Source organism: Epinephelus fuscoguttatus, linkage group LG14 (genome assembly GCF_011397635.1).
Source record: "Epinephelus fuscoguttatus linkage group LG14, E.fuscoguttatus.final_Chr_v1".
NCBI classification, from domain to species: Eukaryota; Metazoa; Chordata; class Actinopteri; order Perciformes; family Serranidae; genus Epinephelus; species Epinephelus fuscoguttatus.
In genome coordinates, this window is record NC_064765.1 from 17,066,655 (window position 1) to 17,084,131 (window position 17,477).

The 17,477-nt window shown below is 38.4% G+C and overlaps 2 protein-coding genes across 3 annotated transcripts; both read left to right on the top strand.

The window, feature by feature from the left end:
- The first annotated feature begins 1,775 nt into the window (after positions 1-1,775).
- pole2 (polymerase (DNA directed), epsilon 2) lies at positions 1,776-8,659 on the top strand. Its single transcript, XM_049596393.1, has 19 exons — positions 1,776-1,866; positions 2,894-2,994; positions 3,421-3,496; positions 3,605-3,682; positions 3,820-3,913; positions 4,011-4,085; positions 4,180-4,263; positions 4,363-4,419; positions 4,524-4,572; positions 4,685-4,757; positions 6,432-6,604; positions 6,698-6,787; positions 6,902-6,956; positions 7,300-7,359; positions 7,450-7,527; positions 7,690-7,798; positions 8,055-8,231; positions 8,328-8,395; positions 8,509-8,659. The coding sequence occupies exons 1-19, from the start codon at positions 1,796-1,798 to the stop codon at positions 8,525-8,527; spliced, it is 1,587 nt and encodes a 528-aa protein (XP_049452350.1). The 5' UTR covers positions 1,776-1,795; the 3' UTR covers positions 8,528-8,659.
- Positions 8,660-11,223: 2,564 nt separating this feature from the next.
- Positions 11,224-17,436, top strand: klhdc2 (kelch domain containing 2). Of its 2 annotated transcripts, none has more exons than XM_049595279.1 (14): positions 11,224-11,340; positions 12,018-12,314; positions 12,398-12,474; positions 12,581-12,698; positions 12,818-12,930; positions 14,349-14,433; positions 14,641-14,724; positions 14,992-15,072; positions 15,181-15,239; positions 15,442-15,551; positions 15,639-15,711; positions 15,932-16,019; positions 16,110-16,162; positions 16,246-17,436. In XM_049595279.1, the coding sequence occupies exons 2-14, from the start codon at positions 12,036-12,038 to the stop codon at positions 16,367-16,369; spliced, it is 1,344 nt and encodes a 447-aa protein (XP_049451236.1). In that variant the 5' UTR covers positions 11,224-11,340; positions 12,018-12,035; the 3' UTR covers positions 16,370-17,436. The 2 variants fall into 2 exon arrangements, with proteins under 2 accessions (XP_049451236.1, XP_049451235.1); XM_049595278.1 differs by having other exon boundaries at positions 11,249-11,346.
- The last annotated feature ends 41 nt before the right edge of the window (positions 17,437-17,477 follow it).

Here is a 17,477-nt window from a genome sequence, read left to right on the forward strand (position 1 = left end):
TCATAATTGGTCTGTGACACAGACAATGCAATTGATGTGTATCCTTGATTTTCTGGTGATATGTGTAACTGGCAAGGAAGCAAATTGCTTTTGCAAGATATCTGTGAAGTGTTGCCGGTTTGGTGTGAGGCTTTGTAGTCAGTGCGTAGAGTGTTGCAAAAAAAAAAAAGCCTATAGCTTCAAATACAGTGCCTGAACAATCAGAAGCCCACCTGGCCTCACCTGATTGGTTTCTCCACCTCCAAATTTGTGCTTGTATACACTCAGCGGACAGCTGCACTGTCCCAGGCACAGAGGGAGGGACTACCCCTGTCATGTTCAACTGTTTCTTTCAGAATAAGAAAAAATGTGGTTTAACTACCCAGGTCCAATAATGACACAGCCCACAGCAACAACAAGGCAGAAGGCAGTTGAGAGCATGTAGTTATCATTCCTAACAAAGTTTGTTACAAAAGCCTGACAATAACCAGATTCAAAAAGAGGAAATGAGTGTAACAGGGAAAACAAGCATCACTGTCTTTTCTTTTGACATGAAGCAGCTATATTTTGAATTTAAACATATTCAGTATTCCTACCATACACCTTGCTCATAGTCATATAGCCAGATTTCATCACTGGAAGGACAGACATCTTCACTGGCAGTATCTGACATCTCTGTTTATATGAAATGAGTATGTGCTATTATAAATTATATATTACCTATTAATTTTCATCATGGGCAGGTCACTCTGAATTCCTGCATCCTGTAAATCATGTAAAGCTTTTTTTTTTTTAAATTATATATTACATAGGCCTACAGCAGTTTTTTCTTCTTTTTTTCCCCCACCACAACTAGGTTATCTGTACAGAGCTGCACCTCTCAAATGTGGAACACATGCCTGGCTGCTGTAGATGTAAAGGCAGGGTGGGTCTTTGTAGCCTGGTAAGACCAAGCTGATGACGTGAGCTCAACATTCTGTTTGTAAAACATATTGTTGAGAAGAAATAAAACAAATAAAAATAAAAAATACAAAATGATTAATAAATTAATTTTAAAAATTCAATCATAATTCTACCAGCCTATTTCTAGTCCAGCTACAAATGCAGTGTGTTCATGTCAGTAGAATAGAGGACAACTAAACTAATAAAATATGATAGATAGATAGATAGATAGATAGATAGATAGATAGATGAAATCTTTGTGTATCATAAAATTAATAATAATAATAATAATAATAATAATAATAACATGACATAATAAAGTATGCAGCACGCAACTTTTTTTTTTTATCATCCTACCTGTGTTAAAACCATAACAAAATCAGAAAAAAAATCTACTTCCGGTCCCCTTGTCAAAAATAAAATCCCCTTACATGACCAATGTCATGCATGCTGAATGTTACCATTGCTATTATAATACAATACGATAAGTAGGAGCAGCAGTAGTAGTTGTAACAATAATAATAATAATAATAATAATAACAATAATAATGGTGATGTAAATGTTAAATAACACTTCTTCCAAATTATAGAAAGAAGGAGTGTATTTAATTTATTTTTATTTTTTTTTTAACTTTATTGAAAGCGTCACAGAACCATTGACGCGGGGGAATTTAGTAAGATAAAAAAAGTCATGTAGGAGGAGATTTGTAACGTTGAATGTTCAAGTAATTTAAACAAAAAAATGTTATGGCTTTAAAAAAAATTGGTCTGTGCTACTGTATTTCCTTTGCTTGTATTATTCTTCAGCGGAAGTGACGAAATACATGCGGAAGTTGACATTTAGCGCCAAATCTTGAGTGGAACTGTAACAACCATGGAAGTCGCTCGGAAAATAAAGACAAAAGTATCCGCTGGCTTCAAGATGCGAGGACTTATACTACGACCGTATGTATTTTAATAATGTTTTAACTTTGTTAAATGTTTTTAAGCTAACTTTGACACGTCACTCTTGAAGAAACAGAGCTAACACAACACGTAACTATCTGCCAGCTCGGAGGCAGCGAGAGTCTGGTGGACGCGGCGCATATTTTGTAATTCATTTTATGCTGGTGGCAACTGGTAACGGGCAGTAATAACGCGATGCAGGCTGTGGGTATGTAACGTTATACGTGTAGATTTTCATGTTTTCCAAATTGTTTGTAACGTTACTCCACTGAAGCTAGGTGATATCCGGTAACGTTGGTATCTTTACTCGCTTAACGTTACACTGACCATTTAACTGCTCTCTACTGCTTTTGTTCTCACACCACTTTACTTGAAGTCACCTGTCACCTCAACTCCTTTCAGTGCTCACCCTTAAGGTGACACTTAATCCTTGAATGCTCCAGCTTAAATGTAAATTGTTGTATACTGCAGACGGGTTGGATGACAATACCAACATCCATAGGGCCCAAGGGATCAGTGAGAGGCAAGATGAGTATGAAAATGATGAGAACCAACCCAGGTGAACAGCTATGGGATATCTGGTAGTGTGCTCTCCACCATCATCATCAAAATACCAAATGAGGGAATATCTTTTGCAAGAATAATGTTCATCTCTTTAGTTGAGTTTCAGAGACTCATACAATCAATGTCAAGGAGCATTGAAGCTCTTTTGGTGGCCCAAAACCTGCCACTAATGCTTCTTCTTCCTTAGTTTTGTTACATGACTGTGTCTAACATGCAAACAGTTAACATTTTAAAACATTTCAGCCTGTTTGTATTGTTTCTAAAGCCCCCTTTCCCACCCCTCAACAAAAGGAAAACCTTTCAGAAGTGTAGAAATGCAGAATATTTCAAGTTATATTTTTGTTAAGTTGAAGCGAGCACATGCATTTTCTTAAGGAAGTTAAGCTTTTTCTACTTTTATATTGGCAATCAAAAGGAAGAAATAGTAATAACATATGTTTTCTTGTTGTTATGTGATCTCTAGTGAAGCCAGCAGATACCTGGTGGAGGTCCTGGAGTCTGTTGATGCCTCTGAACTGGATGATATTATTGATAAGGTCCTGGATGCAGTGGAAAAGCAACCATGTGAGTGTCTCTGCAGATTATTGTGTGTTTAGAGCACAGTCTGCTGTATGCAGCACTTGATGTGATTCTGTGTTTTACTAAAGCATGTTTGCAGGTAGGGATGCACGATAATATCTGTACGTCATGGGTATCGGCCAATATGGGCTTTAAATTGATCAGAATCAGCCAGCATGCTTTTTCTTGTTTCCATCTGCTGGTGGGCCATCATGATAGAGTATGCATTCATAATATGATGTCTATTCCACTACAGAAGAGACTTGATGATCACTAAAATTATGTAGGGAAAAAAGTGGATATATCGATATCAGTATCAGTTATCGGCCAAATAAGTTGCTTCCTATCAGCATATTGGATATTGGCTAAAAAAAAATACAATATTGTGCATTCCTACTTGCAGGTTGTGACCACAGTTTGTTTTTCCAACAGTGTCCTCTAGTATGATAGAGCTGTCTGTGGTGGAGATTGCTGTTCAGGATTGCACTCAGTCTTGTGATGAAACCATGTAAGCATTTTATTCTAAATTAGCCAATCATAATGCAGCATTTACACAACAAACTACATTTTCCTGGGTTGAATAGCTGTAGCTAAAGGTTGTTTAACTCTCTTCCAGAGATAATGTCTTCAACATCATTGGAGCTTTTGATGTGCCCAGATACATTTACAGTGTGGAGAGGAAGAAGTTTGTACCGTGAGTAAAAAGACAGCTTCTTTCTTATTTGTGTCAGAATAAATCCCAGAATATTGCTGCTGTTGTTTGACCCAGTTTACACTTACACATGCTGCAGTCAAAGTGTTAAAAGTTTTCATTTTGGTTGTTTCATTCAGCATCAATATGACGAGTCATCCGGTGCCCAGTCTGTGTGGTTTGGCCAAAGACAAAGCTGAACTCTTCAGGGAGCGCTACACCATCTTACAACAGGTCAGTTAGCTCTGGTCATTATCCGATTGGCAGATTTGGGAACTGACCCTGTATGTGTAGCTTGCGTGTTTTATTTATACAGACATATTTCTTGTAGCGTATACATCGGCACCAGCTCTTCACCCCACCTGCAATAGGAGCTGCTGTTGAGGAGGGTCAGAACAAATTTCAGGTAACAAATCTTAAAGCACATTGAAATTAAACACATCTTATTGGCTTGCATTTGACTGACAGATAGTCTTTTTTATTTATTTATTTTTTTTCAGCTCAAGACAATTGAAGCACTGCTCGGCAGCACAGCTAAACTCGGAGAGGTGATTGTGCTCGGGATGGTCACACAACTGAAAGAAGTGAGTTGGCGATGAAAAGTAACAGAGGCTTTCCTGTCTGCTCTTCTGTACAATTTAAATATTCCATCTGGTTTCTAAAACATTTGTTATTCTTTTAAGGGTAAATTTTACCTGGAGGACCCGAGTGGAACGGTACAACTGGACATGTCCAAAGCAATATCCTTACAAATGTTTGCAGGAGCTCTTCAACATAAACTACTTTATATTTTACAGCATTGTGTTGCCTTTAAAGTGGGTGTATTCCTTAACTAGGTTCTCACCAGTTTCATAACGGCCTGTACACAGAGTCCTGCTTTGTGCTGGCAGAGGGTAAGATAACATCTGGTACTACAACTCTAGTAAAGAAAATGTGGAAAAAAGCTTATAACAAAGTATTATTAAGTGCATTATTAGAGGTTAAGATTTGCCCTCTGTCCTGTAGGTTGGTACGAGGACTCAGTTTTCCACGTCAACGGTTTTGGGTTTCCACCAACAGAGCCGTCAGCAAGCACAAGGTCAGTGGATTGGAAGAAAAGTGCTCAAGACAAACTTTCATTGCAAGCTAAAGTAGTGAGCTGTCAGTGTAGCGATGTGTGAAACCTTACATTGAACACTAAAGGCCTTTGCACACGGAGTCTTTTTTTTCGCATGCGTTTTTTAATCTGTCATCTGAAAAAAATCGTTACGCACAGAAACCTTGCACACTGAATTAACAAAAATTTGCAATATGAAAAGACTCATCTCCACTGGAGTTACCTATCTGGCTGTCATCACTCCCTCCCTGTCTTTCATTTGGCACCGCAGAAGCATGAAGTGGTGGAGCTGTCCTCCACATTCTATGTGCGGTCCACATCGTCCTCCTCTTCATCATCATCGTCATCCACCTGAATATTACTATCTGAGCTGTTGAACGTGAACTGTCTGTTATGAAATGATTCTCTGCCCCCCGTTTCTCTGTATTGTTGCAGCTTTGTCCTACTGTCGCATTTTCTCACTGATTCTTGGTCACTGATCAAACAGCTCTCTAAAGGCTTCTGACAGATGCTAAAACACAGAAAATCGAACCTGTTGCAATTTTTTTTATGGAAGCTGAAGGTTTTGGAATCTGTGCAAACATGATTGACACAACATGAGGCCGTATCCTTTTTAGACGTACAACAATTTAGGACGAAAAAAATGGCATCAGTGTGCAAAGGTCTTACGTCTGTGGCTTTTCAGATGGTAAAATTACACAAGAAGTGAAGTAAAATCTAGTGTCATGTCTGTTAAGTTGTTTTATCTTGCTGGTATGCAGTGAAAATGTCACTGAAGTAATGTGAAGGCAACTATCATATGTTCTTCTCTCAACTGCAAAGTATTCAGACTGTATCCGATTACAATATCTATTGATTTAAAAATATGTATTTCAGGTTCAAGTTCAGCATTGATTTACCTTTTACAGGATACTTAAAGACTAACCTTGGTATTTCTAAACCCGAACCCTATTTTCCCAGGTCTAAGTTACCAACGGGAACAACAGTTCCACTACTGAGCGTGACAGCTGCAAAACAGATTGCAATGTTATCACTTGGGGTATATGCACACTGTCATTTGAAGTCCACTAAAAGTGCACCGTTCATCTGCGCACACTGCGATGCCACACAGCTGGTTCAATATCAGCAAAGTTTCCCTTTATATTCATTGTCTTGTGTGGCGATCAGCAGTGATGTGGTGGTTCACTTTTACACTGTGATCTGTAGCCTATAGTTCGGCTTTAGCTTCTAACTATCTTTGTCTTTTTAACCTGGTGTTGCTGCTGAGTCAGTTTGACATCCTGGATATATCCTTCAAACACAGACTGTAGACCCCTCTGTCTGCTTCTCTCTGGAATCACTCTTTCATTTGTCCAAAAATATGATAATATTTCTTCAGGGAGTGCTGTTAGTCACAGTGTGGGCTCCATGCTTACTCTGACAGCTTTATATTGCACTGTTTTTCATTGCATGCTGCAGCAGTCTTGCTCAATAGCGGACCAATTAAAAAAATTACTGTTCCAATTAGTCACTCAGACACAAAAACATGGAAAATAGGGTCCAGGTTGAAAAATACCAAAGTTACCTTTTAACTTTTGAAGAAATGTATTAATTTATAAAGGACACAAATCATGTGAAAGAGCAGTGACTCACTGACAATGTTTGCTGTATTTCCAGGGCGTACTATGGCAATCTGAACTTCTTCGGCGGCCCATCCACCACTTCAGTGAAGGCCTCAGCCAAGCTGAAGCAGCTGGAGGAGGAGAATGAGGACGCTATGTTTGTGATTGTTTCTGATGTGTGGCTGGACAGTGTTGAAGTGATGGAAAAGCTCAACGTCATGTTCTCAGGTCTGTTATTGCATCAGTCTTAGACTAAAAATACCTGGAATATACCTTTTTATGAGGCAACAATCACATTTAGCTTCTTTTTTTTCGCTACAGGCTATGCTTCAATGCCTCCCACCTGTTTCATTTTTTGTGGTAACTTCTCCTCTGCCCCGTATGGAAAAGCACAGCTCAAATCACTCAAAGGTGAGATGTTTGGGTCATCATCATTCATAACATACTGCAGATTTTTAGATCTCAGTGTGTAATAAAGGCACAAATGGACACATCTCAGAATCTAATTTATTTTTCTCTTTTTAGAGTCGTTGAAGGCTCTTGCTGACGCTATATGTTCATACCCCAGCATTCACAGCAGGTACGATCTGAGGGAACTGTTACTCTAGTCTGCTCTGTCTATTCTTTAAGTTTCCAGAAACAAGGTTTTTGACCTCTAGTAGTGCTGTGAAGTTGTTTTTCTACGAGTTGGTTGCTGCTTTGTTTATCTAGTGCTCATGCGTGAGGATGTACGTGCAGGTGACACAATACACTCCAACAAGTGGTTTCACAGCTACTCAATGCACCAACAAAGGAAAAGAAAAAGACTTCAAACTTGTAAAAATGAATGCAAACAATTCTTTATTTAAAATACATGTATAAGGAAGGAATTGCATTCGGCATGTTTGTTGGAACTTCATTTTTTTTTACCTTTTATCCTACAGTTGTCGCTTTGTGTTTGTTCCCGGCCCTGAAGACCCCGGTCCAGGCACCATCCTGCCACGGTAAACATCCAGAGACGTCTGCTTTTTAACATCATTACAGCAATGTAATTCAGTGGTTTGGATAAATGTGGATAAATCTGTTTCCCTCAGGCCTCCTTTGGCAGATCACATCACAGAGGAGTTCAGACAGAGAGTGCCGTTTTCTGTGTTCACTACAAACCCATGCAGGTAAAACAGGAGGCTTTAATTCAATGTCAAAATATCTGTAATGTAGTGTGATGGTTGATTTGATTTGTAAGCCTTTGAGAAATTAGTAACTGGACTTTTGACGTTTTCACAGTATCTCTGTTCTTAGAAACGTAAAGTGACCTGCTGTGTTTTTCCTGTCAGGATCCAGTACTGCAGCCAGGAGATCGTCATCATCAGGGAAGACCTGGTCAACAAGATGTGCAGGAACTGTGTCCGGTTGCCCAATAACAATCTTGACATTCCAAACCATGTGAGTTTCAGCTTCACTGAACAAGCCTTTACACTGAGTGAGCTTTTCCTCATTTAACAGACATACGTATAGTAGTTGTTGTCTAAGGTTTATTTGCCTTTTTATGTATAATTTCAAGTTTTTGTCAATGATCTGTTGCTCCATAGATGTTGAAAAACCACTCGGCCTAGTCGAATTTTTGATAAATCCTGAAATGTGAAATGTTATTTTATTTTTGTGAACATGTCTCTCGTCATTTTCCTCCTCGTCTCCCCAGTTTGTTAAGACCATCCTGTCCCAGGGCCACTTGACTCCACTGCCCCTGTATGTGAGTCCTGTATTCTGGGCGTACGACTACTCCATGCGTGTCTACCCGGTCCCTGATGTCATCATCTTCGCAGACAAATACGACCCATTCAGCATCAAAAACACAGACTGCCTCTGCGTCAACCCAGTAAGAAATAGAGAAACCTACACGAGGGCAGAAAATGACAAAGACAATATTTTTTAAAGTTATATTATAGTATTATCTCAATATGATTTTTTACAGGGCTCATTCCCAAGAAGCGGCTTCACATTTAAGGTGTACTACCCATCCAACAGAGCTGTCGAGGACAGGTGGGATGTGTTCTTGAGGTTTCACTTGGCTCACCATTATTCATTACAAATAACTGTAGGTTAAACCATCGCTAATGCTCAAACTAACCAGTTGTGCTCTTGTGTTTTCACAGCAAACTTCAAGGACTCTAAAGAAAAAAAAATGGATTCACAGGTGGATCCATTTCACTTGTTTTGTACATTGCTCCTGTATGATACTGTATGTTTAAAATGGATGTTATCAAATCCTTGTAGTTTTATTTTGTATGTGTCTGTGTGTATGTTCTGTGGTGAATAATAAAGGTTTTATTCTTTGAAATAAACATCCTGGCATCTTTGCTTGCACAATGACTAGCAATACTTTGAGCAATCAAGCATGTCTTTAAAGTAGACAGACGTTTTTGAATTAATTTGCTAAATCCAAATTTTTATTCTTTACATTTGCAAGTAACTATTGAAGTATATAAACTGTTGAAAAAAGGGTTAGTAAAGTAAAGAATTTTACTTTAAAAATCAATTGGCAACATGGTCTGAAGTTAGATTTTTGGGGGGGACTCTACCAGGGAGAAAGTAAGAATACATATGTTAACACTTGGTTATGTAAAGCTTATGGTCCACTCTCCTATTTCAACAAGATATTGTCTCTTTTTTTCCATATGTTGTGGCATACTGGAATCAGTTTGTAAATTATATATATTGGGAGAAGGTTTGGACGTTCCTCATAAATACCTAATTGTAAATAATGTTAAGGGGATGTCCTTTAAAAAAATTTATATGCATGCAGAAATACAAAAAAAGACATTTAAAAAACTGGTCTTTCTGTAATGAACATTTAAAACTGTTTTACACTTTTTGTGGCATTTTTCTCACACAAGAAACTTGAAGGACTTTTACAGATTTATCATGGATTATATCTCTGAAGACTTTACATTATTGTCGGAAAATGGTCTTTGATTTCCTCAAGTACCCAAAAAATGAAGACAAAACTTTATTTATGATTAACTTGGTAAAGATTCTGGCAAAGTATTTTATCCATAAATGTAAGTTTAGCATTGATAAACCTCACATTGGTGTTTCTCTGACAGATGTTGAACACTACATGACATTGCTCTTTGATTCGATCAACAAAAAGACTATAAAGATACTTGACATCTGTATATCTTATAATATTTTTTTGTGGTATCGGCTCTTTGTTATTGTTGTGCTTGTATACTCTTAACTGTGTACTGAGTCCTTTTTACACTGAATGAATGAACGACTTTCTTTCAAACCAAAAATAAAAAACAAACAAGACAAAGATAACAAAAGGAGTAGGTAGAAGTGCAAAGTATGTTTCTACCACTTTCTTACATTTCTTCTAACTCATACAGTATTTCAACAACTTCCCAAATGCGTTGACAACTAATATGCAACTATCCCTTGGCTATTGACAACCTAATTAAATAAATAAGTAATAAACCCAGCTTATTTACAGTCCAAGTACCACCCACCATTATAAAATAAATATGCACTCCCCTAACACAACCTTTCCTCGTCTATATATCTGCCAAAATTATTATTTTTTTGTGTGTTGTTTAAATAAAGAATTGATTGATTTTTTTTTATTTGATTTATTTATTTGAACATGTAAAAATAAAAAAAAATAAAAATAAGCAATTGATTAAGACAATTAGAGAAGAAAACAATATATTCACATCTCATTTACATGTTCAAAAGGAGTAGAAAGAAGTATACACTTATCTGGTCCTACCCCTTGTTCATTCAATACTCATATCAATAATAATAATAATACTGTAACAACGACAACAACATATAGATACACTCACTTACATATGACATATCAGTTATGACTGTTGTAATCCCTCCTCCTTGTATTTAGTGAAAACCATGTGTTTATACCTGTTTTTAAAGTGATTCATGTTTGGACATTGTTGTAACTCCACATTCAGACTGTTCCATAGTCTCACCCCAGCAGTTGATAAAGACAGTCTTTGGTGTGCGAATTTTTGGAGTTTTGAAGTTTAATTCTCCCCTTAAATTATACCCACCCTCTCTTTCCTGAAATATTTCCTATGTTATGTGGTAGAAGATTATTTCTTGCTTTATCCATGAATACTGCTGTTTGATATTGCACCATGTCACAAAGGTTAACTATTTTAGATTTTTTGAATAACGAATTGGTGTGTTCCCGAAATCCGACATTGTGAATTATTCTAGTAGCTCGTTTTTGTAGACTGAGTAGTGGCTGTAAAGAACTTATGTATGAGTTTCCCCAAACCTCTGTGCAATAATTCAAATACGGTAATACTAGTGAGCAGTACAGAATGTGGAGTGACCTGTGGTTCAGAAAGTGCTTTGCCTTGCCTAGGACTGAGATGCTTCTAGACAGTTTAGTGTGGATATGTTTGATGTGAGGTTTCCAGCAAATTTTATCATCTGTAATCATCCCAAGGAATTTGATTTTGTGTACCCTTTCTATACTAACACCCTCTATATGCACCCCTGCTTGACTGTTGATTCTTCTGTTTCCAAATACCATTATTTTTGTTTTACTCACGTTTAGTGAAAGCTTGTTTAAGTCGAACCATATTTTTATTTTGCCTAGTTCTAGTGTGATTAAGTCCAGAAGTTGCTGCAAATTCTCACCACACCTCAGTATATTTGTGTTATCAGCAAACAATATAAATTTAAATAGCTGTGATGTCCTGCATATGTCATATTTTAAAAACTAATTAATGATCTACTTTATTTTATGTCGACCTTACCTATTAATTTAATTTAATTTAATTTAATTTAATTTAATTTAATTTAATTTCTTTGTTTTGTTTATTTCCGACCTTATCAAGATGGCGGATCGTAGATGTCGAGAACTTCCGGTCGTGCCCCCAGAATGCTTGTGATGACCTCAAATACATGGCGTACTGCTTCTGGATTTTGCAGGATAAACTAACCTCTGATATCACAAGGTAAAGGTGGGTGTCAATTATTTCACCACAGCAGCAGTGACATGTAGGTTAGCTTTGATAGCCCATACATTTATTTAGCATTTTCTTACACCGAGTCGTTAAATGTTTTGTGTTTTCGAGTTTACAAAGGTCCTGTAGCTAACTGACGAACGTTAACTGACGAACAGATGTTAACCTGCTCGGCCCGTTGGTGACCAGCCAAGTGACCAGTTTACGACATTAAATAAATTATCGGTTAATTTGGACCTTCAGTTAGTTTCCTCTCTGAGGCAAAAGCTAAGCTAACAGCTAACGTTGGTGTAACCTGAATAGTTAAGCTAGCAAAGTAGGTCAGCAGTAATCGTGCTGCCAGCGAACGTCGTTGCCCTAAATCAGACATGTTCTCGCTAACAAAGTGAGTAAAGGTGGATTAAAAGAGTTGAAGGTGTGCATCTAACTTTAATAGAGACTGTTAAACTTACAGGAAAAAAATAGGCCGATGTTGTGTCTACTCTGTTATCACTAATGTTAGCTGGAAAATCAGTATGTGACATCCATTGCTTTATATGTGGGTCGTTTTCTGTTTCCCTTTTTTTTTAAAATTAGATTATTGAAAAAGAAATGGCTAATCAGTTAATCGAATAATCCTCTCAGCTCTAACCTAGATGATACCTCTTTATTGCTTCCTGTCCTGACAGGAGACAGCAGAGACTGACATGGCAGAGAGAATGGCAGAGATGGAGGAAGACATGGGGGATGTGCCAGCCAGAGAGGATGACAACGACTCTGACAGGGATGAAAATGACAGACTGTTTGCTTGGATGGTGAATGACGACATGGATGAGGACGAGGAAGATGAGGAGGAGGAGGTGGAGGATGAACAGCCCTTGGACACTGAGGCGTCTGAGTCGTTTGAGCTGGATACCCCAGCTGAGCGCAGTGGTCATATAGCAGTGGTGGACAGAAATATTATGTATGTGTGGGGTGGATACAAGGTAAGGACTTTATTAGGTAAACTACATTTCTGCTACAGTCTTTATATTCATTTAAATCACATTTTATTCTCCCTCTGTACAAGAATGCTCAAAACCACGGATTCGACTTGTACCTGCCGAGAAATGAGATCTGGACGTACAACATGGAGTCAGGAGTTTGGTAATAGCTCTTACATTTAAGTTGCATATTTATACCATAGTCGTCAGCGCTAAATGTACATTATTTGCACAAAAAAATAGACAAAAAAAACCTTGAATCTTCGCAGGGCAAAGCACGTAGCCGGTGGCAACCTGCACACGTCCATGTCAGGCAGCTGTGGGGTGTGTGTTGATGGAGTACTCTACTTATTTGGAGGTCATCACGCCAGGGGGAACACAAACAGGGTACAGTTTGTGTCTTACATGAAGCAAATTTCTTAACATTCTCAAATATATTTTCAAATATAAGACCTTGAAGTAGGTTGGCCTGCTGTTTGCAGTTATATCTGTGCTGTTCTTCGCAGATCTACCGCCTGCCACTGAGAGCTCCCACCCTTGTTTGGGAGGAAATGAGGGACCTTAAAGGACTCCCGCCATCCTGCAAGGACAAGCTCGGGTGCTGGGTTCAGAAGAACAGGTGAGGGATGACTGTCTTTTCTTCCTTGTTTTACAAGTAAAGATTAAAGCAGGGGTGTCAAACTTATTTTAGTTCATGGGCCACAGCTCAATTTCAAGTTGGCTGGACCAGTGAAACCACTGCATAATAATCTTTAAATATAAACTGCTTCAAATTTTCCCCTTTTTTTTTAAAAATGGTGAAGACGTCCATTCTGAAAACATTCGTTCATATACAAAACAAATGATGAACAGCCTGTGATATCCTCAGGAAAAATTATGTGCAGATTCAACAGTGTGTCTTAGTTTTTCCACATTCAGTCAGTCTAGTACTCACTTTCATTACATGTGACCTTTTTTCATGATTTTCCATTGAAGTGGAAGCTGCCGAAGGAGCAGGTTAAGTCATCCCCTGCCTTACAAACCATTTACAATCTGAAGTTCTGTCAGTGCCTCAGCAGCAGGGTTCCACCCATACTGTTTTAACACAGAAGTCTGATGCAGATTCTTTTGCACTGAAGCTGCTGGTTTACGGTATATTGCACAATGTTCAATATCTTTAAAAATGACCATGGAAAGTATTCATTGTTATGTCAGAGAGCTCTATCTAAGGCAGCGTTTTACATGAAGTCTCTGCTCACTGTTTAAACTGCTCCTGAAACTTCTCAGCCTTCATGAGCATCAACATTAGGTGTGTTAAGTCATCTAGAGGGCCGGATTAGACGCTTTGGCGGGCTGTATGTTTGACACCCCTTCAATAAAGGAATACTACACTCACAAAACATCATTTGTATTCTCCAGTCGTATGCTCAGAACACATGGGAGAATTTTCCTTGTAGGCTTTCTCCGAAAAAAGCCCTCTCTGATAGAAATTTATTCCATTTAAAACCACAACTTGTTTTCTTAACCTTAACCCAGAGATCACTTTCTGGTTGAAAGCTCTTGAGGAAAATCTCTCCCACTTGTGTACATTCCACATACATACATTTTTGCTAAAACCATACTATTGAAAACATTTCTGCATATGAGTAGCTGTGCCTGGGCATACATGTGCATTTAAAAGTGCATCCCATTTACCACATTTATCAAACGCATGTACTTGCCCAGGTGTGTTACCTGTCCGTGTGTGAGTATGCTCAAGTTGTGTGAAAGTCTGTAAACAAATGTCTTAAAGTAGTTTTGCTGTTATTAAACGCAGCACCCATTTACTCCAATTCATCAAGAATTGTCTTATTTTTGGATTCTATTTTTTCACTATGGAGACATTTGTGAAGAAAACTTTTTTCCTTCATGTGGCCATCAAGTTTCAGCTGTGCGATCACATTCACCACAGAATGAGAAGTTAATACTACAGTAAATAATAAATGCATAAGAGTAGTCACAGATTATTATCTTGGGAGGCATATTTTAAGTGTTTTTTTTCTGATAATGTTTCCACAGACTTATATTCTTTGGGGGTTACGGCTATGCTGCGCAAGGACATCATCAAGGGACGTTTGAATATGATGAATCATCTTCACTTGTGGTCAGTGCACCATTTCTTCTGCACATGATAACGACTGACTTCAAGTGCTGTATCTTTTTAATCAGTGTTTATTTCTCAGTTTTATAAGTTTAAAAGTAAATTCTCTTAGCAAGTTATACAAAAAAGGCTGGAGTGTCTATTTCCGGTAAAGAAACAGTTTATTGACATTTGACTTATAAAAATATTCATTTTTGTCTGCTGCTGCAGTGGGACAGCCCTGGGCGAGGCTGGAACAATCACATCCATATCTTGGACCTAGAGACGTCTACATGGAGCCAGCCCAACACCAAGGTGAGCACATGCACAGACACTACCAATTTCATGTCACACAACACAACCATACACACCTGCATGCATGCTTGTGTTGAGAACCAACTCAACACCCTGTAGCAAACAAAAGCCTAATCCTCTTTAAACAGACTTCATTTTTCATCTGTTGTTCCAGTCATTATCCTGCCATAATCCGAGTCCTTTTTTCTTTGTTTACTGCAACTCTTTAGAATAAACAACACTGGAAATGTTTGACTCTATCCATTTTCTCTCTGCTGCCTGATGTAGGGAAACACCCCATCACCCAGAGCAGCTCATGCTTGTGCCACAGTTGGTAACAGAGGCTACGTCTTCGGAGGACGATACAGGGTAAAGAAATTTAAAACTAGCAATACAAGATGTGGCTGTCTTAAACTCCTACCTATTCACTGTAAAATGAATAATGATTAACGCTAACTCCTTTCTCCATCTCCACAGAACTACAGACTAAATGACCTGTACTACATTGACTTGGACACGTGGGAGTGGCATGAAATGTAAGTGTCCTTTTCCTTTCCGCAGATCCCACCACAGAATTAAAACCATTTTAATATCAGGTCGTGTTTTGCAAATCTGAATCCAATGTGCCTCAAAAGTTACACATCTTTCTTCCCCTTATTCCACTGTAACACGCCCACCCTTGAGCATTCTGTTGTTGTGTCTACCTCGCTCTGATGTTCCCCTCTGACCCTGTCATAGGAGCGTTCCCCAGCACGGTCCCGTGGGCCGTTCTTGGCATTCCTTCACTCCTGTGTCACAAGACCACATCTTCTTATTTGGAGGATTCACCACAGAGAGAGAGACGCTGAGTGAGTCTGACACCTGTTGCGGAGCAGCAAGTAATCCCTCGCCACATCAAAATGAAAGCTGGTCTCAAAGAATGATTTGTTTTTCAGGTGATGCTTGGCTGTACTACGTGAGCAAAAATGAATGGAAGCCTTTCAAACACAGTCACACAGAGAGTCCGAGGTAAACCTCTCATCTTAATGTGCGATCACACAAACGTTTGTATTCACATTAAAGGGATAGTTCAGTTTTTTTAAGTGGGGTTTTATAAGGTACTTTATAAGTTTATAAGTAAAGCTATCCCTTTTAAATTTCAGCTTAATGACTCTGATCAGTCGTAAGGATGTGTCTTTGTGAGCAAACATTCTGTATGTTGACACTTCTTGAACATTGTGTATTTCAGGCTGTGGCACACAGCGTGCTCCGGTCCTGACGGGGAGGTGTTTGTATTTGGAGGGTGTGCCAACAACCTGTTGTCTCAACACAGAGCTGTAAGCAAGTCATATCTTTAAAGAGAATTTTAAATAATGCATTAAAATCTTTTCTACTTAATTGAACTGCCTTTTTAATGTACTTGACAGGCTCACAGCAACGAGTTATTGATTTTCAACGTTCAGCCCAAATCACTAGTCAGGTGAGCGTGAACTTATTTTACACCTGAAGGTCAGATGTTCTTTTATTATTTTGTGCTCATACTTTCCTCTCCTCACTCTCCAGATTCTGTATGGAGGCCGTCCTGCAGCACAGGGAGCGTTTGTCCAGTTACTGGGACTGCTTGCCAAAACACCTTCTGCACAGCCTCAAACTGAGAATGGCACATGTCAACACACTGGGCTCCTAGACCACGAGGAAGCTGTCAATGTAGTCCAGAGGATTACAGGAGTATATGTATGTATGGATGAGTGTAAATTCTCAAAGCAGGTAGTCCTATTGGAGCATTAGTTTAATGTGTGTGTGGACACATAAAAATATCTAAACAATAGTGAACAGCTGTGGAACTGTTGGAAGTGGGTCCTGACCGGCAGTGTTCACAGGCCATCCTTAAAGCTGTTTATTACTTTACTCAATAGGTCGAACTCTTGCAAAGCCAGTACAACCTTTAGCGGAGCCGCAGTGCAGGTGTGCACGACATTAAGACAGAGCCGAAGTCCTGGACTACTTTAAGGTTAGTTTTTGTTCCGATTTCTTTGCTAAGCATAATTTTTCAGCAGGACTTCTTTAAGTATTCCTTCTCAAAAGCTTAAATGTAATAGCATGGTTTAAGATTAACGGATTGCTACGTCTGTGCTGGGTAAGAAAACTTGATGGAGACAAGTTATTTTTGTTGGCATTTGGTACCTGCAAATACACAGAAGCTATGACAGTGCTTCTGTGTTTTTATGATTAAAGGGAACTCTTATCTTTGTAAAAACAAGGTGTTAATATTGTGTTAGCCAGTGCAGTCAGCTTAGAATACCATCAGAAAACCCCTAATGATCAGCTTTTCAGGAGGACCGCTGAAAGAAACCCTGTTAGAAAATGCATTGTGTTACTGAGGCAAGACAAAATATAGTTTGGAAAGAGGGCATGACTTCTTTCCCCCAAGATTATAATCCTTGTGGTCCTTTAAAACGAACACCAGTGGCTTGTTGAAATTGCGGTTTTCACTGGTCTTACTCAGAAATTCAATCAACTTAAAATGTGAGTCTAATGTCTTAACACTAAATAAATGGTGCGAGGCTGAAACAGGTTTGCTTTAACAGGGCATATTTCTTTTTAGGGTGTCTATTGTTTTAATGATAGCCATAACTAATGTTTGGCAGGATCTATAATACAGATGTTTGCTACATCTTGAATAGTTTAAATTCTCACAGACCTAAAACTAGTGCTTTATAACGCAGACTATCTCCTCTGAAGCCACAGAATTGTTAATTTTTTTATATATATATATATATATATATATATATATA

What these genes read in the sequence shown, in the direction of transcription:
- pole2 (XM_049596393.1), top strand. Translation starts at nt 1,796, where the DNA reads ATGGAAGTCGCTCGGAAAATAAAGACAAAAGTATCCGCTGGCTTCAAG. An exon ending in GCTCAACGTCATGTTCTCAG is followed by an intron (nt 6,605 to 6,697) that starts GTCTGTTATTGC and finishes TTTTCGCTACAG; the next exon opens with GCTATGCTTCAATGCCTCCC. An exon ending in CCAGGCACCATCCTGCCACG is followed by an intron (nt 7,360 to 7,449) that starts GTAAACATCCAG and finishes TGTTTCCCTCAG; the next exon opens with GCCTCCTTTGGCAGATCACA.
- klhdc2 (XM_049595279.1), top strand. Translation starts at nt 12,036, where the DNA reads ATGGCAGAGAGAATGGCAGAGATGGAGGAAGACATGGGGGATGTGCCA. An exon ending in ACGTGGGAGTGGCATGAAAT is followed by an intron (nt 15,240 to 15,441) that starts GTAAGTGTCCTT and finishes ACCCTGTCATAG; the next exon opens with GAGCGTTCCCCAGCACGGTC. An exon ending in AGTCACACAGAGAGTCCGAG is followed by an intron (nt 15,712 to 15,931) that starts GTAAACCTCTCA and finishes TGTGTATTTCAG; the next exon opens with GCTGTGGCACACAGCGTGCT.